At 34.5% G+C, this 27,958-nt stretch overlaps 1 protein-coding gene across 1 annotated transcript; it reads left to right on the top strand.

Annotated features, from left to right (window-relative positions):
* The first annotated feature begins 886 nt into the window (after positions 1 to 886).
* Positions 887 to 11,158, top strand: atg4c (autophagy related 4C, cysteine peptidase). Its single transcript, XM_051113308.1, has 11 exons — positions 887 to 1,012; positions 1,361 to 1,484; positions 1,633 to 1,716; positions 1,910 to 2,143; positions 4,540 to 4,864; positions 4,985 to 5,055; positions 6,303 to 6,469; positions 6,602 to 6,680; positions 7,323 to 7,399; positions 9,273 to 9,392; positions 9,774 to 11,158. The coding sequence occupies exons 2-11, from the start codon at positions 1,409 to 1,411 to the stop codon at positions 9,933 to 9,935; spliced, it is 1,395 nt and encodes a 464-aa protein (XP_050969265.1). The 5' UTR covers positions 887 to 1,012; positions 1,361 to 1,408; the 3' UTR covers positions 9,936 to 11,158.
* The last annotated feature ends 16,800 nt before the right edge of the window (positions 11,159 to 27,958 follow it).

The following is a 27,958-nucleotide window of genomic DNA, read 5'->3' as shown; positions in this document are numbered from 1 at the left end:
AGTACAGAAATGCTTCAATTGTGGAGAATGGATAAATACTTATTTCGTTTTATAATTAAACTAGATTATAATTAAAAAAATAAAAATATATTTAAAAAGCATCAGTCTTTGGAGAGTGTGAACTGTTCTTGTGAACCGATTCGTCACTTCGAGTCACAAAACCCTGAACAATGTCAAACTCATAAAAAGTTAGTTTAAAAGACAAATAACAAACGTTTTATAAATAAAACACACTATAAATGAATGTATGACAGTTTTATCAATACATACATTACCAGTCAAAAGTTTTTAAAAAGTGAACAGTAAGTTTTTTAATGTTTTTAAAGAAGTCTCTTTCTGCCCACCAAGCTTGCATTTATTCCATCCAAAGTACAGCAAAAACATTACAGTTTTTAAATAATTTTACTATTTTAAATAACTGCTTTCTATTTGAATATATTTTAAAATGTAATTTATTCATGTGATCTCAAAGTTGAATTTTCAGCATCATAACTCCAGTCACATGATCCTTCAGAAAACATTCAGATATACTGATACGCTGCTTAATAAACATTTATTAGTAGAGTTTTTCAGGCTTTTTTGATGAAAGAGAATCCTTTAAAAACATTAAAAATCTTACCGTTCAAAAACTTTTGACTGGTAGTATAGTTGCTGTTAATAAATATTTTATTCTAATATAACAAAAACATTCCAGCCTAACTGATTTTAAAATGAACCACATTACCACAAATCACAACCATCCTTTACTGTAAAACAGTAATGACATCATTATCTGTCTTTTTTGTTGTTGTTGTTTTTAACCAGTTCTTTGGAACGAATAGTTCAAAAGAAACATTTCAATGGAAATGAGTAAGTCGTCCTATCAGTAGTCCATCATATTGTGCAAGAACGCGCCAGACGGGACAATATCTGAAATACCGCGAGAACGAACGAGATGGCCACTTCCTCAAAATGTAAACAGAAGTGAGTAGTTGCTTAGTGAGTTCTTCAGTATAACAAGACATGTGAGCAGGTATGTTTTAAAGTATATATTTATATTTTTAATTACTTAATTACTTATTTTACAAAGCATTCGCCACTTGTTTGCGTTTACGCTTATTGTAGGCAGTTTTGTACAACTGTACAAGCTTACTGACTAATTAGCATGCTAGTTAGCCAGTCTCTTGAGATGGATGTATTTATGTTAATAAATTCGTATTTTGGCCAGTGATTTGATCATTATTTCATATATGCAATGTAATGTCGCTTACTTATGTGGTGGAAATGTCATCTATAATGTTACGTTACGTGAGAAAGTAAAATCAATGACGTTTCCAAATACGACTTAACTTGTTTTGGTCGTATTGCAAACTTTTCACAGAAACTCCATCGGACGTGCTGTGATGGGTTCTGCTCCGTGGCTTTTAAAATGGAGACTAAAGGGACCGACGAGGTGGAGAAACTGAAGTCGAAGTTCATGTCAGCATGGCACAATGTGAAGTATAGTATGTAATGACAGATCTTACATGTCAATGGAATATGTATAAGATGTAAATTTTCCGTTCATCTGACAGTCTTTCACAAGTCAAAAAACAATGACAATCCGTGTACATGTGACTAATCTTTTTCTTTTTTTTTTTTTAACCCTTCAAGGTTGGGCTCTTAAGTCAAAAACAGCCTTCAGTCGTAATTCTCCTGTTTTCTTGTTGGGGAAATGCTACCATTTCAAAGCTGTGGGTAAGATGATTTACACTGAACATTAAAACCGATTTAATAATCTGTCATCCTTCACAAACGTTTTGTGTATTTTCTGATTTTATGTAATATTTAATCAAATAATTAATTAATTTATTTTTTATTATTTAATTTTAAAATAATTTTCCCACTGATATACAAGACTTGAAATGTTTATGCTAAATGTTGTCCTCAGATGATGAAAGCCCTACTGAGAGTTGCACTGCAGAGGCATTAGAGGACGATGTTGTCGCAGGTAATGTTGATGGATTTCGAAAAGACTTCACCTCGCGAGTTTGGCTGACCTATCGAGAAGAGTTTCCTGCCCTTCCAGGATCCACCCTCACTTCAGACTGTGGGTGGGGTTGTACACTCCGGGCAGGGCAGATGATTTTGGCCCAGGCTCTCTTGCTTCATATCTTGGGTAGAGGTGAGATCAGCTCAGGAGTCAGTGATGATCATAAGTGATTAATGAATAGATGCATGAATCTGGAACGAGAAAAAAAAAAAAAAAAAAAAAATATATATATATATATATATATTAGAATGTGTTTTAAAGAAGTCTCTTCATTCAGGCTGCATTTATTTGCTCAAAAATACAGAGAAAAAAATAGTAATATTGCAAAATGCTATTACAATATAAAATAATGGTTTCTATTTTAATATACATTAGAATATAATTTATTCCTGCAAATAAATTAGTCTTAAGTATCACATGATCCTTCAAAAATCACTCTAATGTGCTGATTTATTGTCTGTGTTGCCGCAGTTGTGCTATCACTTTTATTCAGCAAGGATGTGTTAAATTGATAAAAAAGTATTGATTTCTTAAAAAAAAAAAAAAACACATCATAGGTTTCAAAAAAATCTTAAGCAGTACAACAACATATTCTTGCACTGATAATAAATCAGCATATTAGAATTATTTCTAAAGGATCATGTGATACTGAAGACTGAAGTAATGATGCTGAAAATTCAGCTTTGATCACAGCTGAATTTGAATTTGATCACATTTTTTTCTGTATTTTTGATTAAATAATCACAGCCTTAATGAGCAGAAACCTTTAAAAACATAAAAAAATCTTACTGATCCCAAACTTTTGAATGGCAGTGTATATACATTTAAAAAGAAATAAAATATACACACAAATTTATTTACATGTAGCATTTACCAATTAAATTATTTATGAGACCTATTTTATAGATTAGATTTTATAGATTCTAACTTTTAAATGAATAGTTCACTCAGAAAATTATTATTATTCATCTTTTTTTTTTTTTTTCAAAACAATTTGACTTACCCTTAGGCCATCCAAGATGTAGATGAGTTTGTTTCTTCATCTGAACAGATTTGGAAAAATTCACCAAAAAAACTCACTAATTGATCCTTTGCAGTGAATGGGTCCCATAAGAATGAGAGCTAAAACAGCTGATAAAAGTGCAAATCCATCATTGATTCATTTATTGTCCATAATCTATAATAACATTTCCTTCAGCAAAAAGGCCACCCCCTTTGTCCTCTCACATTAAAATCTAAACTTTATTTTTGTTTAGAAGTGTTTTGGACTGTTTTCACTTGTAAACAGTGCTTGATCTGTGCATATTTCTCTGCTGATTCAGAAAAGACGACTTTTACACTGGAGAAAACAGCAGTTTAATGTTAAAAATGTCTTGCATGCAGCTTTTCTCTTTTTGGAAAGATGTTGGCCTGGAAGGACTAGAGTCGTGTGGATTACTTGTGGATTATTGTGATGTTTTTATTAGCTGTTTGAACTCTCATTCTAACGGCACCCATTCACTGCAGAAGATCCATTAGTGAGCAAGCGATATAATGCTAAATTTCTCCAGATCTGTTCCAGTGAAGAAACAAACTCATCTACATCTTGAATGACCTTGTATTTTTTGGTTGTACTGTTACTTTAAACAGCAGAAGTGTAATGGTAGTAGAATTCAGATTGAAAATGACCGTTTTTATATGATAAGCGTCAATGTGAGAGTTGCAAAAACTATTCTGAGGTGTGTTGCTTAAATGTAATTAGCCAAAGTTTTCATCGCTACATTTGCATAATGAAATTCTGTATTAATTTTTCATTTAAGAGGTTGGGTATTTCAGGGTTAGAGGTTGTCACTTTCTAATGAATGAGTTCTCGTATGATTGACGGAGGGCCGTTTTGTGTAATATGGTGAACAGGCCACGACATTTGCCAGTTTAATACCTTCATTCAAAAAACAACATTGAAGCGTCATCCAGAGCCCACGTCTATAATGAAATATGTCATTATAGAAATATCTGTCTATAAAGAGGCTAATGGCTAATAAAATATACTTATTGGCCAATTACAGGCCTTGACAAGTAGCAAGGTCATTGCCTAATGGCCCCACAGCCAGGTCCGGCACCTTTATGACCCTCAGCACTTGTACTTACACCATTTCAGACACCCACTCTGTTTGTGAGGATAAAATGTAATAAAAGTGAAATACGGACTACGCTGAATTTCATAATTGGACTTTTGTTCTTAAAGCACAAGCCCCATTTGTATTCTATTTAAAAGTCGAATTTAAATATGTCTGTCATTCAGAGAAATCTAGGACACACTTTTAGGACTTCTGAAAGACTTCTGCTCCATTGTTTCCTAGTGGATATAATTTACGAGGTAATTAACAAAATAAAGATTATAATTACACTACTGGTCAAAAGCTTGGAATTTATTTTATTTTAAAATATAATTTATTCCAGGCAGAGCTGAATTTTCAGCAGCCATTTCTCAAGTCTTCAATGTCATATGATCCTTTAAATAGACTTTAAAAAAAAGTGTCTTTCACCAGACTGGACCTGGTCAGAATCACTGACCCTGGAGTCCCTGGATACAGAGACATGGACCAGCAGTGCAGCACGAAGACTGGTGGCCACATTAGAGGCCTCCATTCAGGGAGAAAGAACGCAGGTCACCCAGCCTCTCTGTCCTGCTCAAGGAGGAGCTGAGGAGGCTGACTCGTACCTACGAGAGGCATATCACCGCACTATTGTGTCCTGGTTTGGGGACGAACCCTCAGCCCAGCTGGGCATCCACAGACTAGTGCAGCTAGGAATGACATCTGGAAAACGAGCTGGCGATTGGTACGGCCCAGCAGTGGTGGCACACATACTTCGGTAAGAGTGCATTATACATACTTGTATATTTTAACTTTTTTGTTTTTAAGTCATTTATTATGACGATGATGATGACTGTCAAATGTCTCTCTTACCCTGTCACTCTTCTTGTTCCCTCAGAAAAGCTGTTGATGAAGCAGCAGATGCAATGCTGAAAGGGATAGGCGTTTATGTAGCACAGGACTGCACCGGTATGGAAATCTAAATGTAAAATCTTTCACATAACAACAGAAGCAAAAATATGATTAACTGAAGACTTCCAATATTTACTCAGATTTGAACTAATTTGAACCTGAAAGCAGATTTGCGCTTTTGTAGTGATTTTGTATACAGCGTAAGTCTAGTCTAAAATATATGATTGTTCTGGATCTGCAAATCTGAAACCATTTGTGAATTTTTTTTTTTTTTTTAAAAGTTTTATTAAAAATCACATTAAGCATAATTTTGGACCTCACTGTACATATTGTTTATAAAAAAAAAATGTCTATGGAGGAGTGTCAAGGAAATGTATATTTATACACGCATACTACTGTTGAAAAATTTGGGCTTAGTACGTTTTTTTTTTTTTTTTTTTTTTTTTTTTTTAATGAAAGAAGTTAATACTTTTATTCAGGTGTTTGTTTGTTTGTTTTTTAAATGAAATGCTGTTCTTTTGAACTTCATAATTATCAAAGAGTCCTGAAAAATGATTAAACAGCACAACCATTTTCCACTGTGAAAATAAATAAATAATAAAATAAAATAATGTTAAACCAAAGTCTGGATTTATGTTGCTGAAAATTCAGCTTTGTCATCACAGGAGCAAAATTACATTTTAAAATATATTATAATAGATACAAAATATATTAAAATAGAAAATTATATTTCAAATAAACGCTGTTCTTTTGAACTTCATAATTATCAAAGATAAAAAATGTATCATAGTTTTCACAAAAATTATTGAGCAGCATTTTCAACTGTGATTAAAATAAAATAAAATTTCTTGTGCACTAAATCAGCACATTTAAATGATTTTTGAAGGATTATGTGACACTGATGTCTGGAATAATGGCTGTTGAAAATTCATTTTTTCCATCACAGGAGTGAAATTACATTTTAAAATGCATTAAAATAGATACAAAATATATTAAAATAGATTTTACAATATTACTGTTTCTATTGTATTTTTATTTAAATTAATCATAAGAGCTTTCCTACTAAAACATTTTAAAAAAATCTTACCTACCCTAAACTTTTACATTTTTCAATTCCAGTATAAACAAATACACCCAAATGTAATATTTATAAGCTAACTTAAAACTCCATACAATTGTAGATGAATCATGTATTGACACAAGTACAACATTTACATTTAGTAGCTGCTGTATTTGTCCCACTCGACAGAGAGAGGGACAGACAAAGCCCCCTTTTTGACCTCTGTGTTATTGATTGTCTTCAGTGTACAGTGCTGATGTTATTGATAGCCATTCAGGGCGGACGGGCAGCCACAGTGATCCACAGGGACTCAATTCTGGAGCTGCCCCTGATAGTAGAGCCGTCATCATCCTCATTCCTGTGAGACTCGGTGGAGAGAAAATCAACCCAGAATACTTGAGCTTTGTCAAGGTGAGGCTTTATAAACCACCCTTTTACACAACTAGAAAGTAGATTATACAATGACAAAGAGAAAAATATTTGTTAAAGTGGCTATCGACTTCAATACTGCGATCCTAACGACTCTCTTTCTCTTTTCTCCAGAGCATATTAAGCTTAGAGTACTGTATCGGCATCATTGGCGGAAAGCCTAAACAGGCCTACTATTTTGTTGGATTTCAAGGTTAGTCTTTGTCTCCTATAAAAGTAAATGAATGCATGCAAAAAGAAGGCCAGCGCCATCAGAGAAGCTTGTTTTATTTTTCCCGAACCCATCAAAAATGCTACACCATTCATCATGTGAGGGTATCTGAAATAGCGGGCTTTTCCATTTACATAAGATTTCAGAGCTACCCAAAGTAGCCCACTCTCCATCACCTTCAGTAGCCAGTGGGAACCTTCAGTTGTACATGTAGGTAGTCAATATTTACCCATTTACATTTTAGCAATTTGAAATACACTCCGCGATGATGTCTAAATGACAAGCAATACATTCTCCTTGCCAGGTTCATCCTGCCATCTGCATTCATCATATGCAAATGATCTAATATAATTGCGTGTTTGTAAAAGTAATTTCTCCACACCAAAATTAAATGACAGCCCCCTTTGCGGCATAAAGAATGTGCTTGTACAACCAGATTCGATTATGCAGCGTTTAATCCGTCCGAGTTTAGGAAAGACCAAAAAAAAATTCTCACGTTTGATTGTTTGAAGCCCAGCGGAGGTGGGTGACTTTGAGCTGCTCTGCATAGAAATTGGGCAAGGATATGCATTATAATAATCACTGTGTTTTTTGAATAACTTGTCTTTTGTTTTGTCCTTGCAGATGACAGCTTGATTTACATGGATCCTCATTACTGTCAGTCTTTTGTGGATGTCAGCACAAGCGATTTCCCTCTGCAGGTAATGTGGAATTACAAAAAGCTGACCGCCGCACAGTGATGTGAATTTAATAGTTTCTGTACTTAAGGGTATGAATCTGAAAGTAGACCTCCACACTCAATTACCGAACACAAGAGATTTACACATTGTTCTGTACTTTGTATCAGCTCCAACATATTTTATATAGCTCCAACCATTTTGTATTTCAGCATCATAACTTATTTTTACGCTTTTTGTGCGCTGTAGAAAGCGGCCTGGCCAAAGACAGAAATATTGGGCCATACTTTTAGCTCAGCTGTCTAAGCCTTTCAGATCTCGGGCAGAATTTAACATTTGTCAAAAAATGTGTCAAAAAGTGAAATCTTTTATTTTTGCAATCTGCTTGTTTCACATGAACACACATCGCTTATTTGGAACAGAACATCGCTTATTTGGAATAGGCGAACTACCTCCTATTTTTACACTCTAATTTTGTACTTAATATACCAAAAATGATTCTTTATGATTCTTTCTGTACTCAAGTGTACTATTTTGGGACCCCATGGTTATGAACTAAAATGTGCTTTTAAGGTGCGACACTGCAGGTGAATAGGGTAAACACATTAACTAATGTGTAAACATTTTTGTATTACAAGTTATCTAAAATGTTAGGTTTAAATATGCAAATGAGGCATTATTTGATGAAATATGTGTTAATTTGCAGTTTCAAAATTCTTATAAAATTTTTTTGACATACAGTGGCATGCGAAAGTTTGGGAGCCCCTTGCAGAATCTGTAAAAATGTGAATAATTTTAACAAAATAAGAGAGATCATACAAAATGCATGTGAATTTTTTTTTTTTTTTTTTTTTTTTTTTTTATTTAGTACTGTCCTGAGTAAGATATTTTACATAAAAGATGTTTACATATAGTCCGAGTCCCTTGTTTGTTCTGAGCACCGTTCTTAATAAAAACTTCCAGGTCCTGCAGTTTTCCAGCATCTGCATATTTGAACTCTTTCCAACAATGAATGTATGATTTTGAGATCAATCTTTTCACACTGACGACAACTGAGGGACTCAAACAGCCTTTTGAGAAAACTATTTTTTGGGTATTAAACAATGTATTTTTACTGTTTCGGCGTAAATAAATGTTGTATATAATCAAGCAAATTATATATGAACCAAAAAATGAATAAATAAACAAAAAATGCACAAATTCCTCTGTAAAAACCTTTAGGATATAGACAGGAATAAAAATGTAAAGTTTGGAGTGTGTAAGTGGAAAATGTATGGCTTGGTGTAGGAGAAAAAACTAATTATGAGAAAACTACCTTTAAAAATGTTTATTGTAATTGAAATCTATTGACACAAATAGATAAAGTGTTACAAAATAAACACTTAACAGTGTCTTTTGGATGTTTTCTTTCCACTAGTCTGAAAATAACACTTTATGAAAAACCAAAAAGCCCAAAATCTCTTTGAGAGGTGCATGAAAAAACAGTGTTTTTGCCTGCAGTGTCTCCCCTTAACATACTTTAAAAAATGTATTTTTATACCACTTGTAGTACACTTGAGTGTACTAGTGTATGTAAGATGGGTTCAAGTGTACTTGAATACAGACATAGTATGTGTAAATACAGAGATAGTATGTTAAAGGCACATTTTAGTTTATATTCATGGTGTCTCAAAAGAGTACACTCAGATGATCTTAAGTTTATCTTAAGAAGTACTAAAGACTCATTTTTAGTATATTAAGTACAAAATAGAGCACTTCATGTGCATTATGATTTAAGTACATTATGTTCTAATGCTTTATTTGTGCATTTGGATCACTTGTGATTTCATTAATGGCATCAAATGGCTGCTACTTGACTCATTTTTAAAAGATTTTAACTTTTCTGTCTTCTTTAAAGTCTTTTCATTGCCCATCACCAAAGAAAATGCCTTTCAGTAAAATGGACCCAAGCTGTACGATTGGATTCTACTCAAAAAACGTTGAACACTATGAAAGAATTAGCAATGAGCTGTCAAAGGTGGGTATATCTTTTAAAAACATAACTTTCCATAGCAGAAATGTTGTTTAATATTCTTTTGATGACGAAAAATGGCATGTTAAGATTCATTTTTAATGTCATTGGTATGCTGAAAATGACTTTTAAAGAAAACAGTAAAATATTGGCACTTTAAGCTGAAGTTTAAGGCTGTTGTTTAAATGTCTGTCAGCAGGTGGCAGCATTTAACTATGTAATTGGAAACTGTCAGAATACTGTGTCCTGCATAGACTACTGCTGTGAGAAGAAAATGTTGTGTGTTATTTTGTCCTTTTTTATTATAAGTGAGAATCTGCTGTGTCTCCCTTTAAACTAAAAAAAATCTAATGTTAGGTTAATAAACTGTGTTTGTTAATGTGCCAGATACTGCAGCCTTCAGCGAAAGAGAAGTACCCTGCGTTCACCTTTATGAAGGGACATGGGAAGGATTATGAACTTTCAATTGCTGTGGAAAAGCGAGAATGGCCTTTTATCAGGGACACGAGGAGAGCAGGGACAACATCAGGAGACTTTGTGCTGCTCTGACTCTTCAAGCCAGTATCCCAAAGCCAAGTAATACACCACAAATCAGGACTGGATCACAGTCTGTATTTACACTGTGAGTCTAAACTACACTGTCCTCATGTCATTTCAGAAAAAGCCCATTTAAAAAAGACTACGAGCAGTGCATGAGACCATTTCAATTCAACACATGTATCAGTATGTGCATGAAAGCAAAGTTTGATAAAGAGATGGTAGTCATAGTCATGCACATGGAACACATTCAATTGATTACAGTTATATTTACAACTAAACATGCAAACATTTCAGTGTGTTCATATAAATGCAACATTTACAAGATTTAAAAAAAAAAAAAAAAAAAAAGTTCTAATAGAATAACCATGTTACTTTTCTCTGGGTACATGTAGTTAATTCTTCCTTAAAACAATGATTCAAAAACACCTATTTAGTCTACTTTTTGAAATTTATACATTATAGCATAGTGATTTAACTTCATAGACCTTATGTTTTATGTTGAAATGTTTTATGTTACATCAACTGGAAGGATAATGTGCCTTCACAAGTGAGTAGAAAACACTGTATCACCTATAACTAAAAACACAGAGCCTAAATAACTCTTAAACAGTATGTAGCAGTGGTAGCTAGATTGAAAAGCCCTCTGCCACCAGCTTTTTTAAAAATATTGGTATGCACAGAAACTGTGCTTAATATAAGATTAAGTATAGTAATGTTAACAAAAAAACAGCGGTATAATGCCAATATGTGGAAGGATCATTTCAGAGCTGCAAAGATCTAATTAGTCTTTGGTAGCTCAGAGTGTTATTTTTAAACATAAACAAGTATGAATCAAGGAGTAAATTATTTTTAAATTATGCCTTATTTATATAACTTCAGGTTTTTTCTTGGTGTAATATTGTTTTAGCAAAATTGTCAGTATGATGATATTGTATTGCCACGTCAATTGTCATCATTATCTTTCATTTTTGTTAGAAACACCTTTGAACCAAAGCATTCTGCATTGAACAGAACTAACACTAGCTCTAACAGTGTTCACATATTGTATTTAACCAGCGTAATTGTGTTATTTATGCAAACCTATTAACTCCACCATTTGTCAGTTTGAAGGGTTTTGTAATTCACCACAGTGTATTATAATATCATACTCTAATTGCCAAAATCATTTGCACAATGAACATTTCAATTTTATAATTGCTGATTTCAGAATTGAATAAATCTAATATGGTTTAAAAAAAAAAAAGTTTCTACTCGTACGTTCCTTACTGTACTGTAAAATTGTTACTGACCTATTTTCAATCTATTAACTCATCTTCCCCAACAAACACTGCAGATGAAAATGACTCACACTTGTTAAGTCCTTTTCATAACCCATTCAGCCAAATGGAACGAAGCTGTATCTGGCGATTACGCCATTTTCCGGGGGAAAGAAAATATCCTTGTGTCGGACTCAATGTTGCCATGGTTAATTCCTCTGTTTCTGTTCCGTTTGAGCAATGCTTGTGCTATTTTCATGTTAAATACAAATTCTTATATTAATAAGGTCATGGCCTTCAATTATAGGGTCTGGTTGGGGGAACAAGTTACCCTTCTGTGGGGCCAAACAGAATAAGTCACTGCTTGTCTCACCACTGCATGTCGTGAAGACAGAAGCAGCGGAGCACAATAACCCCATCGTCTCATAGTGTTTTTCAGTGTCTGTGATCAGTAAATTCTTACTGGGCTGTATTTAGGAAACAAGGCATGGAGGAGAAAGAGGGGAAAAAAGGAAGTTTGGGACATTAGGGTTGAGGCAACGTGCCGACCTTTCTGTCAGTGTTACATGAAAGGGCGCTTGTGCTGGGAGGCATGGTGGCTTTGAGGAGACTTTGTGTTCTAGCTGTATTTACGATGCTGCCTGTATGAATATTTGATTAATGAGTCACGCTCTCCAGGGGGGGGGTACGCTGTATCCCAGCAGCTCTACGGCAGCATACCAGACCTCATCGCTCCGTTATAGCACAGCTGCCAATAGAGGCATTGATTCCGGGAGATGCCTTAAAATCTAATCTGCTCCGGCGAGCGAATTCCACAGATGAAAGAAGCGGGATTCTGTGAGAGGCTTCGTTCTGCAGGCAATTTGGATTGAATAAAGTTTTCTCTCTTCTCTCTCTTTTTGATATGCATTTTGACAAGATAGGATATGACATAAGGTTTTCGCTGCAGGCTGTAATGGAGAAAGCGCAGCCATCCATGCTGAATGGATTATCAACAATCGGTTCAGTGTTTATTTCGTTTTTTTATTTTATTTTTTACATAGTGTCATTCTTTTCGTTTTCTAAGACCATCTCTTAGGGAAGCCCAAGCTAAATTAGGCCATGCACTTGATTATTTCCTTCATATGTAACCGCATTTACATATTACACCAAGTCAAGTTTGCTAAAAGAAAAAAATGCAGAATTGCAACTTTAATGTCAATGTAAGGAAGTAAAATCTAAATAATGTAAATCCATTTACATTTACAGAAATTCATCTCTGTAAGGTTTAACTAGTAAAGTTTGTTGGCTTGTTTTTGATAGATAGACAGATAGGACGGATAGATAAATGGACGGACGGACATCGATAGATAGATAGTTGGACTGATGGACCGATGATAGGTGGATGAACAAACAGATAGATAGACAGACAGATAGATAGATAGACAGACAGATGTACGGGGACGGACAAACGGATTGACAGATAGATAGGTGGGTGGATGGACGATAGATAGGTGGAAGGATGGCGGAACAAATAGATGGACAGACAGATGGATGGACAGACGGATAGATAGATAGATAGATAGATAGATAGATAGATAGATAGATAGATAGGACAATAGATAGGTGGAAGGATGGCAGAACAAATAGATGGAGATAGATGGATGGATAGATAGATAGATAGATAGATAGATAGATAGATAGACAGACAGATGTACGGGGACAGACAATTGGATCGACAGATAGATAGGTGGGTATATGGACAATAGATAGGTGGAAGGATGGCAGAACAGATAGATAGATACATGGACAGACAGATAGATAGATAAACATGGCGGAACAGACTCATGGCGGAACAGATAGACAGATAGATGGACAGACAGACAGATAGATAGATACATAGACAGACAGACAGACAGACAGATGTATGGGGACGGACAAACGGATCGACAGATAGATAGGTGGGTGGATGGACGATAGATAGGTGGAAGGATGGCAGAACAGATAGATAGATGGACAGACAGATAGATAGATAGACAGATGTACGGGAATGGACAAACGGATCGACAGATAGATAGGTGGAAGGATGGTGCAACAGATAAATAGACAGACGACAGATAGATGTACAGGGGACGGATAGACAGATAGATAGGTGGGTGAATGGAGAAACGGACAGATTGACAAACTGACAGATGATAGCAAGATAGGTGGACGGACGGATGGACAGATAGGTGGATGGATGGACAGACAGATATATGGAGACAGACGAAGACATGGACATACAGATAGATAGGTGGGCAGACACACAATAGATAGGTGGATGGATGGACAGATAGATAGTTGGGCAGACACACGATAGATAGGTGGGTGGACGGACGATAGATAGGTGGACAAACGGACATAGATTGATAGATGGGGGACAGACAGATAGGTAGATAGGTAGGTGGACGGACAGACAGATATATAGATATCTATCAGACGGACAGAGAGACTGATAGATAGGTGAGCAGACAGATGGATAGATATATAGGTGGACGGACGGAGGAACATACAGATAGACGGATGGACGGAGGAACGTACTGATAGACAGATGGACGGACAGACAGATAGGTGGGTGGACAGACGACAGATAGATAGGTGGACAGATGGAATGGAGGAACGGACAGATAGATGCATGGACGGATGGATGGACTGTATATATGAGCTAATAGTTTGTCTTTTTACTGTAACTTGACTGGTGTGCCAAAGCTCACAACAGTTGTTTAGTAGTGTATTCCCAGGTGACTGTTGCACACTTAGTATTGATTGATTATACATGTACTTCCACGTGTAAATTTACACTGCCAGACAAGCATGTATGTCTTTAAGTGGAGGAGTATGATTGACATGAGTTCAGGTGGCAGCAGTGTTGGGCGTCTTGCACCAGGTGCTCTGTCTAGAACTCTGGAATGCTGGGAATTTTCAAACAGGTACATGAAATTTCATCCTGATGTTATAGCAGTGTGGTTAAATATATCTATTCATGTAAATACTACTGTGTGTACTGTCTGCCTGTCTATATATGTGAATGTTTCCTTTAAAATCCAGGAAGAGTAGTTCACCTGAAACTTTTGTTCATACAGTGAATGTCACTGACTTTCATCAAGCATAAAAAAAGTGAAAAAGATGCCAACTGCCTGCATGCATGGACAAAACCACTAAGATAAAACCACTAAGACAGAGGAGAAAGTCATACATGTTTGCAATGACAGACTTTTTATTTTGGAATGAACTACCCTTTTAAATTACTATTTTTTTTGTTTTGGTTTTTCCCCACCGCTACTATACTATTTCCCACTACTGACCAACCAAGCCTCCCCTGAGGAGGGTCTTTAGCCAGCCACCACCCCGTTCCCCCTCTACCATGACAACACGGGGTGCCCGGAGTTAACATTTGGATAACAGATGTGTGTGCCTGTTTTCATACGCCTTTCAGGTGACAGGACATCACAGGGGCTGTTTCTTGCATCTCTTGGGCTATGCGGAGCAAACACTTGTTTCCTCATTCCCCTCTCCTCTCAGGCATGGCCGACCCCCTGTCACGATTTACTAACCAAATCCATCCAGAGCTGGCGGGAGCAAAGGCTTGAAAGCAGGGGATATTGCCTGTTGTTGGGCCTGTCGAGTCAGCTATGTGTGCTACACACTTGAGATGGAGGCTTTGGAGGGGGTTGGAGAGGAGTATCTCTAATGCACACACAGACATTCATTCCAATGAGAGGAGACACTTCACACCACAGAGAGGCACAACATCTATCTCACAGACAGCGCTTTTGTCATCCAGTGTTTCTTTGCAGTCATAAAAACATATCCAGGGTGTACTGTCTGCGCATTTTAGTCAGAGTTAGCACTGAAATTCTTTTCCCAGGTGCACAGATAAAATCATGTTGCTTGTCTCATTACTTCAGACTCCATAAGGAAACAAGACACTGTAAAACTCTGCTATTAATTAACGGGGATATGACAGTAATTGCAACAGTGAATAAACTTAATCAGCGTCTCCACTAAAATGTCCAGTTGATGTCACAATGAAACCTCTGCAATAAAGGGAAAACACAGAGCGATGATGACATATTGTTCTTTTAGCCTATAAATTTAAAGTGCTACGGATGACTGTAAACATAATGTGAAATGCTAAAAAAAAAGAAAATATCATATACAGAACTGAAAAAAAAAAAAACCTAGTCACTTGTGTATATCAGTGTGCAGCACCTATAGAGCAGTGATTCTCAACTAGGGCCCCGGGGCCCACTAGGGGGCCTCAAGATTACAAAAAAAAGAAAAAAAATAAGAAAAAACAAACACTAAAATAAGCTAAAATTACAACTTTTTTGATTCTTTGAAGAAACAGGGTTCCTACTGTCTAGAAAAAAAACTGAATATATGAGCTATAGAGCACTGATTGTCAACTAGGGGCCGGGGCCCACTATGAGGCCTCAAGATTACATAAATAATGTAAAAATAAGGAAAAACAATCACTAAAATAAGCTGAAATAACTTTTTTTTTTTTTTGATTCTTTGAAGAAACAGGGTTCCTACTGTCTGGGAAAACCTAGACATATGAGCTATAGAGCAGTGATTTTCAATTAGGGGCCCAGGGCCCACTATGGGGCCTCAAGATAACATAAATAAAGTAAAAATAAGAAGAAAAAAACAAACACTAAAATAACTTTTTTGATTCTTTGAAGAAACAGGATTCGTGCTGTCTAGAAAAACCTGGATATATAAGCTATAGAGCAGTGATTCTCAACTAGGGCCTGGGGCCCAATAGGAAGCCTCAAGATTACACAAAAAATAAGAAAAACATATACTAAAATAGCTAAATATCAAGATATTACCTATTAAAATTCAACCCCTTAACTTTTATGGATACTTTGAATAATCAGGGTTCCTAGAAAAATCTGGATATATGAGCTACAAAGCAGTGATTCTCAACTAGGGGCCCGGGGCCCATTACGGGGCCTCGAGATTACATAATAAATGTAAAATTAAGATGAAACAAACACTAAAATAAGCTAAAACAACAACCTTTTCGATTCTTCAAAGAAACAGGGTCCCTACTATCTAGAAAATCCTGGATATATGAGCTATAGAGCAGTGATTCCCAACTAAGGGCCCAGGGTCCACTATGGGGCCTCAAGATTACATAAATAATGTAAAAATAAGAAAAAACAAAACAAAAACTAAAATAACCTCTTTTTTTTGATTCTTTGAAGAAACAGGATTCCTGCTGTCTAGAAAAACCTGGATGTATGAGCTATAGAGCTTTGATTCTTAACTAGGGCCCGGGGCCCAATAGGGAGCCTCAAGATTACACAAAAAAATAAGAAAAACATATACTAAAATAGCTAAATATCAAGATATTACCTATTAAAATTCACCCCCTTAACTTTTATGGATACTTTGAATAATCAGGGTTCCTAGAAAAATCTGGATATATGAACTACAGAGCAGTGATTCTCAACTAGGGGCCCGGGGCCCATTATGGGGCCTCGAGATTATATAACAAATGTAAAATTAAGAAGAAACAAACACTAAAATAAGCTAAAATAACAAAATATCAAGATATTATTTTTTTTTTTTTTTTTTTTTTTTGGATGCTTTAAAGAAGAAACATGGTTCCTACTGTCTGAAAAAAAAACCTGAATATATGAGGTAGACTAATTTTTAAAAGGGTAATTTCTAGACTTGGAAAAACAACTCTTACAACATGGACATCTTAATGAAAAATACGCATTTTTCTACTGCCGTCAAGCTCTAAAATAATTCATCAGGTATAAAAGAAAAAAAATCTTTGTATCCTTAATCCTTAAGCAGTAAATAACTGGAAAAATCATGGGGCCTTTTTAATGTTGTGTTCAATAGGGAGTCTTGGAGTAAAAAGGTTAATAACTACTGTGATAGACGGAAATATTACCCTTTGTTTACTTAGTCTTTTCTAAATAGAATGGCAGTTATAATTAATTAAAATGCTAATACTCAATAATGAAGTAACCATTTTACTATTGTTCCAAATTTTAAGAAAATCTGACATGCTGATATTCAGGCTGCAAGAGTCATACATTTCAGTAAACAAGAAGTCGACATTGAGGAGCTTAATGTCTCTGATGTTCAGATATTCAGACTGTGAGATTTATACAACATTTCAATAAACAAAAAGTCGATACATTTTAGAAACAATATTTTCAGTCTCAGTTCTATTTTTCTTCTGCCAAAGAAAACAGTTCCAAACAAAGTCAAAGCAGTATCAACTGTTAGTGCCTTCAAGCTACTTTTTGTTTGTTTGTTTGTTTGTTTTTTTAAAGAATCAGTCAATGATTTCAATTAATTATTTAAAGACTCATAATGCACAAAAAAGCCACCTGCCATAAAAATGTAACCTGCAGATGTACAGACTGTCAGCTTTTGGATTAAATACCAGCATTCTTGTAACATTGCTTAGCTAATAACTCAGAAATAACTGTTGTATAACCAAGAAAAAAAATGTAGACTGTATTTTGTGAACATAGTCCAGTGATTGTACGCAATGTAACAGTCTTACTATTAAATTAAAATCTTAGCAACCACATTACAACAAAGAAACATCAACCAACTTTTTAAATCTGAATGTAAATACAGAATGGGCACACTCTGTTAAATGCAAAATAGCCTTTACTTATTCACGAAGGGGACTAAAATAGCATCCTACAACGAAAAGGAAAAAAGGCAAAAAACATTTATCTATTAATGATCCATTAGTCTGTGCTGCTGAAATATTGGCCTTCTCAACACATATACCTATATACTAAAAAAGGCCATTTAAAATGATTCAGTGGCCCTGTGTGGGGGCATTAATTTTCTGTACTAAAAATATATTTTTAAAGCAGGTCTCCGTCCCTACTTTTTCTTGTGTGCGATGCATAATGGATTTCCATCTAATCCATTATGGCTGTGGCTCCTTGCCTCACCAAGGTTTTGTCTTTTTTAAATGAAGTTTTAATAAAGCACGACCGAGGGTGTCCAAGGTCAATTATAATCTGCCTTTCCCCAGGTACAGATACTTGTGCTTAGTTAAGCATAATATCTGTCAGTCATAGACCAGTAATCCATAATGTCTGAAGAGGCAAGCGAAGGCTGAAGCGATCTAACAGAAATGTTTTTGCGTGTCAGTGCACGCATACTACTGTGTGTGTGTGTGTGTGCGTGTTGACTATTTTTCCCTTTTGATTGGCATGTAAGGTCGACATTTCCTGTTAACAAGTGGACAAAGAGGCTCACTTCATCCCCATCATTTACAGTGCGTGTCAGCTTTGGGGAATATATCTCTATGCATCATGAATAGCTTGAGAGTCAAGACAGAAAATGGGCGGGAGATATTAATTCAATATTGTGGCAGAGAGAGAGAGTATGTGACAGCATGGTACTGTGAATATGTGATTCAGAACAACTATAGTATTTACCTATTACCATTTACCTATTAAACTAAGATATGTTAGCTTTAGTCTTCTAAATTCTAGCATGCTCAAAAATCAGCTGAAATCAGGTGATAGCTAGTTTGCAGGCTGGTTTTAGAGGGTTTTGACCACATCTTTAGCTGGTCAGGCTGGTCATAGCTGCACTGTAAAAAAAAAAATAAAATAAAAAACACAATTTGTTGAGTCAACTTAAAATAATTTGTTACCCTGCTGCCTTCAAATTTTAAGTTCAGTCAACTAAAATAAGTTTAGTCAGCTTGAAATGTTAAGTTGTACTAAGTAACAACTTAGATATTTGTGTTTGCTAAACTTCACAGATGGGTAAGTAGCCCAGCTGCCTTAGAATTTTAAGTTGATTCAACTCAAATATCTAAGTTGTCACTTAGTATAATTTAACATTTCGAGTTGAATAAACTTTTTTTGAGTTGACTGAACTATTTTAAGGTAGCCAGGTTACAAATTATTTTAAGTTGACTCAACAAATACTTTTTTACAGTGTGGTCCCAGACGAGTGAACACTGAAAACAACAGTTTTAATCAATTTGGCTCCAGATTTTGGACAAATTTATGGATTAAATTTATTAGCTTTATTAGCTTTAGGCTTCTAAATATCTACTCCCCTTATGAAAATGAATCACTATCGATTGTATTCGTCTGAAAGAAGAAAGTCATATACACCTTGGATGGCTTGAAGATTTTTGTCAGATTTATTGTATAACCAAAGTTTTCTTCAATTAGGCATCAGTTTTTTAGCAAATCAGTTAGCTAATCAATTAGGTTAAAGCAAAAGTTGCTTAAACGGTTTTTGAACATTGAAAATAATCTGATTTCTTCATTTAGGCACCAGATTTCTGGCAAATTCACAGATAAAACTTACAAGCTTTACTAACTCTAGCCTCCTAAATACTACCTAGGCTAAAAGTAAAGGTTAATTTAACAGGTTAAGGCAAAAGTTGTTACAACGGCATTGAAAACAATCATATTTTTTCGACTTGGCACTAGCGTTTTGGCAAATTTATAATTATTAGCTTTATTAGCTTTAACCTCCTAAAAATACTATCTGGTATGGTAACGCTAAATGCTAATTTTGTAGGTTAAAGCCTTGTAGTTGCTACAGCGGCAACTGATCACTAAAAACAAACTGTTTTGATCAATTTCACATCAGATTTTGGACAAATTTATTGACTAAGTCTATTAGCTTTAGGCTTCTAAATACTATCTACCCTTATTTTATAAAAAATAATCGTGGTTTTATTATAGTAAAAGTGTCGTATCCATATCTTTTTTGGCAGATTGATTGTATAACCAAAGTTTTCTTGAGTTAGGCATCAGATTTTTAGCTAATTGATTAGCTTATCGATTAGGTTAAAGCAAAAGTTGCTTCAACTGCATTTGAATGTTGAAAATAAGCTAATTTCTTCAATTAGGCAACAGATTTTTTGCCAATTCATAGACTACATTTATAAGCTTTACTAGCTTTAGCCTCCTAAATACTACCTAGGCTAAAGGTAAAGGCTAATTAACAGGTTAAAGCAAAAGTTGCTAAAACAGCAGTTAAACATTAAAAACAATTATGTTTTTTCGAATTAGCACTAGATTTTTTTTGGCAAATTGATCATTATTAGCTTTAACCTCCTAAAAATATTATCTAGTATGGTAAAGCTAAAGGCTAATTTATTAGGTTGAAGCTTTATAGTTGCTACAGTGAACACTGAAAAAAACCTGTTATCAGTTTTGGGCTAATTTGTGGATTAAATCTTTATTAGTTTTAGGCTTCTAAATACTATCTACTACCCTTATAAAAATGAATAATTGCTTTATTATAGTAAAATTGTAGCAACCATGTTTTTTGGTTTACTGAGTGTATAGCCACAGTTTTCTTCACTTACACATGTCCTAACTACACATTACGTGATGCTGCAACATGTGATAAAAGGTATCTTTTATTAAAGTATATTAACTAGCTGCGACGGCAGCAATTTTGATTTTCAAAACGGTTTCTATTTCTGCGACATCGCGGCTGGAGCAACAACATACTATGACAGTCATAATCTCAGGTACTGGTTATGTGCTTTATTCAATCTTAAAAGTGCCTAATGTGAGTCTGAATATCATATTGCGTGACATTTATAGCCATACTGAAATCAATAATAGATCATTTATCCCAGATCTTGAAAATAAATCAAAACAAACATATACATTAAAACTGCAAACTCAATGCGAACCAACAAGTGTTTTTTATGACTAAGATGGTATCAGTCACTCAGTATGTAGTTGTAATAACATTAAAAGGTTTAATATTTATGAAGTAGATTATAAACTTGTCTATTTCTTCGGGAGTGCAATACGCTCTCGCTCATGTAGTTAGGACACGGTGTTAAGCATCACATTTCATGAAATCAGTTAGCTAATTGATTAGGTTAAAGCAAATGCTTCCACGACATTTAAACAGTGAAAATAATCTGATATCTTCAATTAGGCACTCAATTTTGGCAAATTCATAGATAGCGCAAACAGCATGGGCGTGATCAAATTAGAGATAATGAAGTCAGACAGGAAAAACTGGACATTGCGTTGGTTTCATACAGATTACTTTATCACAGAATATTTATTTTCGATAATGCTTGCTTCATTTAAAAGTAGATATTTCAAGCTTTCTATAATTATATTTCTCATATCTGTGTGTCATATTCGCTGTGTTTCAGTTTATTTTAATCACGCATTTCAGATAGATATTCACAGAGACTGAGACGACCGAAAGCGCACCCTGTTTATTTTACAAAAGCACAAAGTTTTGTTGATTTGGTGAGCGTACAAATAAAAGTACACCCTTTACAGATTAAAATGATGTATTACTTTTATGTATTCAATCAAAAATGAAGGAGCAGTTTAAGTTCTTTTCGTTCCCATCTTTGCCAATCCCAAGCAGTTAAATTTATAAGCTTTACTAGCTCTAGACTCCTAAATGTAAAGGCTAATTAACAGGTTAAAGCAAAAGTTGCCATAATGGCAGATGAACAATAAAAACCATTATATATTTTTTGGCACTAGATTTTTGGCAAATTTATTAGTTTTAACCTCCCAAAAATACCATCTAGTATCAAAAAGCTAAATGCTAATTTAGTAAGTTAAAGCTTTATAGTTGCTACACCGGCAAATGAACGCTGAAAACAAACAGTTTTGATCAATTTCGCACCAGAGTTTGGGCAAATTTATAGACTAAACTTATTAGCTTGGTAACACTTTACAGTAAGGTTCATTAGTTAACATTAGTTAACTACATTAGTTAATATGAACAAAGCATGAACAATAGTTCTACAGCTTTTATTAATCTTAGTCAGCATTTACTAATGCATTATTAAAATCACAAGTTGTGTTTGATAAAATTAGTTAATGCACTATGAACTAACAGGAACAAACAATGAACAACATTAACAACAATTAATAAATACTGTAATGTATTGTTTATTGTTTGTTCATATTAATTAATACATTAACTAGTGTTGACAAAAGACACCTTATTTTAAAGTCTCACCATTAGCTTTAGGCTTCTAAATACTATCTACCCTTACAAAAATGAATCATGTTTTATTATAGTAAAAGATTAGTTACTATGTTTTTTGGAAAGATTGATTGTATAACCACAATTTTCGTCTATAAGGCATCAGATTTTTTGCAAATCGATCAAGTTAAAGCAAAAGTTGCTTCAATGGCATTAGAAAATGTAAAATAATTTGATTTCTTCAATTAGGCACTAGATTTTTGGCAAATCTGCAGATTAAATTTTTTACTAGTTTACTAGTTCTAGCCTCTTAAATACTACCTAGGCTAAAGGTAAAGGCTAATTAACAGGTTAAAGCAAAACAGCAGTTAAACATCGAAAAAATTAGTTTTTTGGCAAATAATAATATAATATAATAATTGGCTTTATTAGTTTTAACCTTACGTTAAATTTATCTACAGCAGCAAATAAACGTTCTCCAATTTGGCACCAGATTTTTGGCAAATGTATAGATTTGTTCATATGATAACATATAACTTATTTAATTATTAAAATTCAAACAAGCATGTTTAAGTAACAATACGGGTATAAGCGCAAGTATTTGCAATAATCTTATCCTATAGGACCTTCATCCTCACCAGAAATCCACTCTCTCTCTTTCCCCTCTTCTCACTCCCAGCTATGTACAGATGGGTCTTTGACAGGTCTACAGCTGTTCCCCTAATTGTTCATTAAGTGTTCTATTGATTCCCTGATTCGCAGTACATGTGTGTTTCAGACTGGCTCTGGTCTGAAGAGGCAGACCCGCACATCCAGCCCCTGAGATGACAGAACCGGCTCAAGCCGAAAATGCAAGCTGTCACTTTCGATCCAGCCTGTTTCCCTCTGAGGACGTGTCCAGGATTGCCTCTGATCACCTGCTAGCTTTTTATTAGCTAAACTTTTAGCATCAATCAATTAAAGTGGGGGCAGTAGCATGAAAAAATATTTAATTCCTTGTTAGACCGGCCCGTGCCTCAGATTGCACCTGGCTGTTGGGAGAGGCTTTAAGTGAGTGTTATCAGTGCGGGGAATCAGTTGCGATTACATGGCGTTTACATGCCATGTTCGGGGAGGGCTAAAGCAAGATGGCGTGCATACGGCTTCCCCATGTAAAGGAAGGAGAGAGAGAGAGAGAAAGAGAGAGAGAAAAAAATAGCTCTTGCTCATCCCCGCCGTCGACTCGAGGCCATTTTTAAAGAGATAAGATCATCTCCAATTGTGGATTGTGGCAGTCAAGCTAGTCTCTCCTCGGGCTGATCCAGATTTAATCTCCAGACAGGGCAGATCAGAAACACGGACGCCCTCACAGGCTGACCATAAATCTCCTGCCTAACAAATAGACCCTGATAAAACTGTAAAAGTTATTTAAATTCTCCTAATGGACAGATTTATCCATCCTGGAGCTCTCGGCGCACTGTGCTCAGTCAATGCTTGGCGCAGCCTCTTTGACAAAGTCATCCTTTCCTATTTCATCTTTGCAGATAAAAGAACATGTGAACAAGATTAAAAACAGACACACGCTCTGAGAAGAAAGGAGATGTATTTCTCTTGTAAAGCTGAGAGAAAGACATAGGACATTACAGGGCGTCATTTTCCCCTCAATGGGTTTGTAAGAGATAGCAATTGCAAATGTGGTCAAGAATAGAAATGAAAAATGTCCTCAACGGACAGGAAGCGTTTATGTCTCAGTCTACAATTTGGCTTTAAGATTGGATGTACTTGGACTAAGTCAGTTAGTGACTTAGTGGTCTGTGAGTATCTGTATGTGTGGACAGGACTCTAATGCCACTGAGGGACTGATAATGTTCTCTGTAAAACACAATCACTCACCCCCGCCTCCTCTTTAGAGAAGTCTCCAGGACCCCAATCAATACCGCACAGGCTGGTGACTTATCATCTTGTTCCGTGCGACAAAACCACACCTGTTTTGTAATAATGGATTACCAGTGGGATGTCGGTAATTCAGTGGTTAAGGTACTGGGAACATGACATAAACATGACGGGTTTCATAGGTAAGAGACAAAGTGCTTAACCTTAAGACAGTTCACCCTAAAGTTCATGCTAAATGAAAATAAGAAAAATGTATATTTTTCCCTCAAAATTGTTATGAACTATTAATGTTATTTAGTAATATTATTAGAGTGGGCTAGTCCTCTTTATGTTGTTCCAAAGCCGTATAACTTACTTTCTTTCATAAAAAACAAAAGAAGATATTTAGAAAAATGTCCAAGCTGTTTTTTCCATATAATGAGGTTACGTTTACACTAGTGCGTTATCATTTTAAAATGCATACTTTTTGCTATAGTTATGCCTGTCGTTTACACTACGCCGGCATTTTCAACCCTTGAAAACAGAGACTTTCGAAAACGCAGCAGACCCCGTTTTAGTTTGAAAACTTTGGGGTTGCGTTTCAGTGTAAACGGACCAAAACGGAGACTTTTGAAAACGATGGCGTGACTGCCCACATTCGCTCTGCATATCCTTAATCAATAGCTTCATGCTCATTTGTTGCATCTCATTTCGGAGGCTCTTTTAAGGGGAGACACTGCAGAGTGTTTTTTCATGAACTTGTCAATTTTGAGATTTTGGGCTTTTTGGTTTTTGTGTTTTTTTAGACTAGTGTAAAGATGACATCCAAAAGACACTGTTAAGTGTTACTTTTATAGCACTTTATCTATTTGTGTCAATAGATTTCAATTATAATACATATTTTTAAAGGCTGTTTCCTAAAATGAACTTTTTTTTTTTCCTACACTGAGCCTTTACATTTTTACTTTACATTTTTTTTCTGTCTATATTCCCTAAGGTTTTTTTCAGAGGGATTTGTTCATATATAATTTGCTTGATTATATACAACATTTTATTCCCCCAAAAATTGTGAAAAATATATTGTTTTCTGTCTGTTCTAAGTATTTTCTGAATTATGGAGTGACAAAATGAGATACCTAAAATTCTCTCTGTAAAAACATTTTACGCTAATATGTCAAAAAAAATAAAACAAGAATATTGAAACTGACTTCATCCAGTGTTTAGATTTCTGTACTAGATATGTATGCAAATTAGCACATTTTTCATTAAATAATGCCTCATTTGCATATTTAAAACTAACATTTTAGAAAACTTGTAATACAAACAGTGTTTGCAATTATCAGTGTAATCAATCAACTGGTTAAGTGAAGCCATAATTATTACTTTTTTTTTATTTTTTTACCCTGTTCACTTGCAGAGTCTCACTGCTAAATTACAAAGTGAAACAATGAAAATACAGTATTTTTACACATTTGATGACATATGCAGCCTGATGGTCATGTGACATGCATTTTCGGTTCTGTAGTGTAGACGGAGATAGTTTCTGAAATGCAGTGAAGGCACTAGCGTAGACGAAGATCATTTTCATTTTAAAACACCGTTTTAAAACGAAAACGCACTAGTGTAAGTGTAGCCTGAGAGTGAATAGGAAGGTTAGGAACATTCTATTTATATTTTAGCATTTTTTGTTACTTTTCATTGATTGTAGCTTTCATTTTTCTATTTTCAGTTTTCATTTTAATTGTTTAAGCTGAATTTTAACAATTTTGTTGTTTAGTTTGTTACATCTTTTACATGAAAAATTAAAACATTAAAAATATTTCATTTATAATCAATATGTCATTTTAAAATATTTCTGGATAATTTTAGTACTTCATTCAAGTTTCCATTCAAGTTTTTTTTTCATCTAATATATTTATTTCATTCTTATTTCAGTTTTATTTCAGTTAACAAATATTATCTGTAATAGTTTTAGTTAACAATAACAATACTGTAACTTTTATTTCAGCGTGAATAAATGGCAGAATTTTTATTTTGGGCTGAACTATTCATTTAAAGGGGACATCGGATGCCCATTTTGCACAAGTTGGTATGATTCTGTAGGGTCTTCATGAAATGTCTGCAAAATCCTTTATGTAAAATACCTTTCTTACCTTGTCAAAAACAGCTCTGTTCACAGTGACTCGTTTCAGTGCATGTCTCTTTAAATGATAATGAGCCGCTGCTCACCCCACCCTTCCCTTCCATTTTTTGTGTATATGGTTACCATCAAAAACAAAACTAATCCACTGCGTCCTCAGTGGCTCTGATGTCAAGAGAAAATGAAGACTCTTATGTTCACTTTTACATCTAACTACAAAACACATGACCGTTTGCAAACAGCTTGATTGACAGGCGATCTGACCAATCATAAGGCCGAATCTGCCATTCTGTCTGACAAACAAATAAGACAGGAGAGTAGATTAACTTCGGTGGACTTAAACTTTAAACATTGTGTGTAAGGATTTTTATCATTGTAGGGTGGTTGTATCCACACACTGCTAAGAAACATTTATATGCAAACACCATGTGAAAGTGAATTTTGCATCCAGTGTCCCCTTTAAGAAAGCTAACAGTACTAAATGCTTATCACATAAATTATTAGTAGCACAGTATAGGCCTGACTATTGTTGTTTGGACCATAGACAGTACATCTAAAACGATTTAGGCTTGGGTATTATGATTTGTGTGCTTTTCCTCTTTGTAACTTTGGTCAGAGTTTTATTTTCTCTCAGTGCTGAAGGCCGTGACCTTTAGGTTGCTAACTGCAGCACCCTAAGCTGACCACACACACACACGTACAGAATGATAGGTGGTCATGAACCATTGCTCTATGGCCTTGCTTGCCTTTGCAGTTTTGTGGCAATACTTACAAGGCCTTTTGATTCTTAACTCTTCCTTGCCAGCTCTGTTATAAACTGCTCCACAAATTACAAAGAAAAGAAAAATGAAAGGTTGGCACATTTTTTTTCCGATGTTATCCTTGCATTTCCACATGGGCTGACTTTAGGTTCTGTTTTCTTCACAGTATGTACAGTAATATTATGGTATAGTGTGTAAACAGGTTACTCATATTCTGTAATACTATTCACCAAATGCATATTAGTAAGAAATACAATAAACAATTGCATTTAAATTGCATTATAATTAATAATTGCATTTTATTAAATTATTAATAAACTGATTTTTATTTTACTACTTTTTATGTTGATTTTTTTTGTTACTACTTGCAATTTATTTCTTTGTAAATTATCACAGAAACCTTATATTATATTATATTATATTATATTATATTATATTATATTATATTATATTATATTATATGACTTAAGTATAAAATATCAAGTTCACAGTAAAGACAGTAATATTATGATTTGGTGCATAAAGAGGTTACCCATATTTTTTCAAATTAATATTCAGACTGCATATTAATAAGAAATACAATAAATCGTTGTATTAAGTTATGCTAAACAATGCCCCCTTACTAAAAATAAAATAAAAATCATTTTATTAGTAATTTAATACAAATAAAATTGTTACTACTTTAAAATTATTTCCTTGTAAATGATCACAAACATTATTAATTATATTATATTATATTATATTATATTATATTATATTATATTATATTATATTATATATGGCTTATGTATATAATACCACATTCACAGTAAGTACAGTAATATTATGATTTCGTGCATAAACATGTTACCCATATTTTTTCAGATCATATTAACCGACCGCATATTAATTAGAAATACAATAAACAATTGCATTACGTTATGCTAAACAATGCCGCCTTTCTAAAAATAAAACACAAAATGTTTTATTACTAATTTTTGTGGCAATACTTACAAGGCCTTTTGATTCTTAACTCTTCCTTGCCAGCTCTGTTATAAACTGCTCCACAAA

This window comes from Labeo rohita, chromosome 6, assembly GCF_022985175.1.
Source record: "Labeo rohita strain BAU-BD-2019 chromosome 6, IGBB_LRoh.1.0, whole genome shotgun sequence".
NCBI lineage: Eukaryota > Metazoa > Chordata > Actinopteri > Cypriniformes > Cyprinidae > Labeo > Labeo rohita.
The sequence above is the reverse complement of the archived record's forward strand: the minus strand, read 5'-3'. Positions and strand labels throughout refer to the sequence as shown.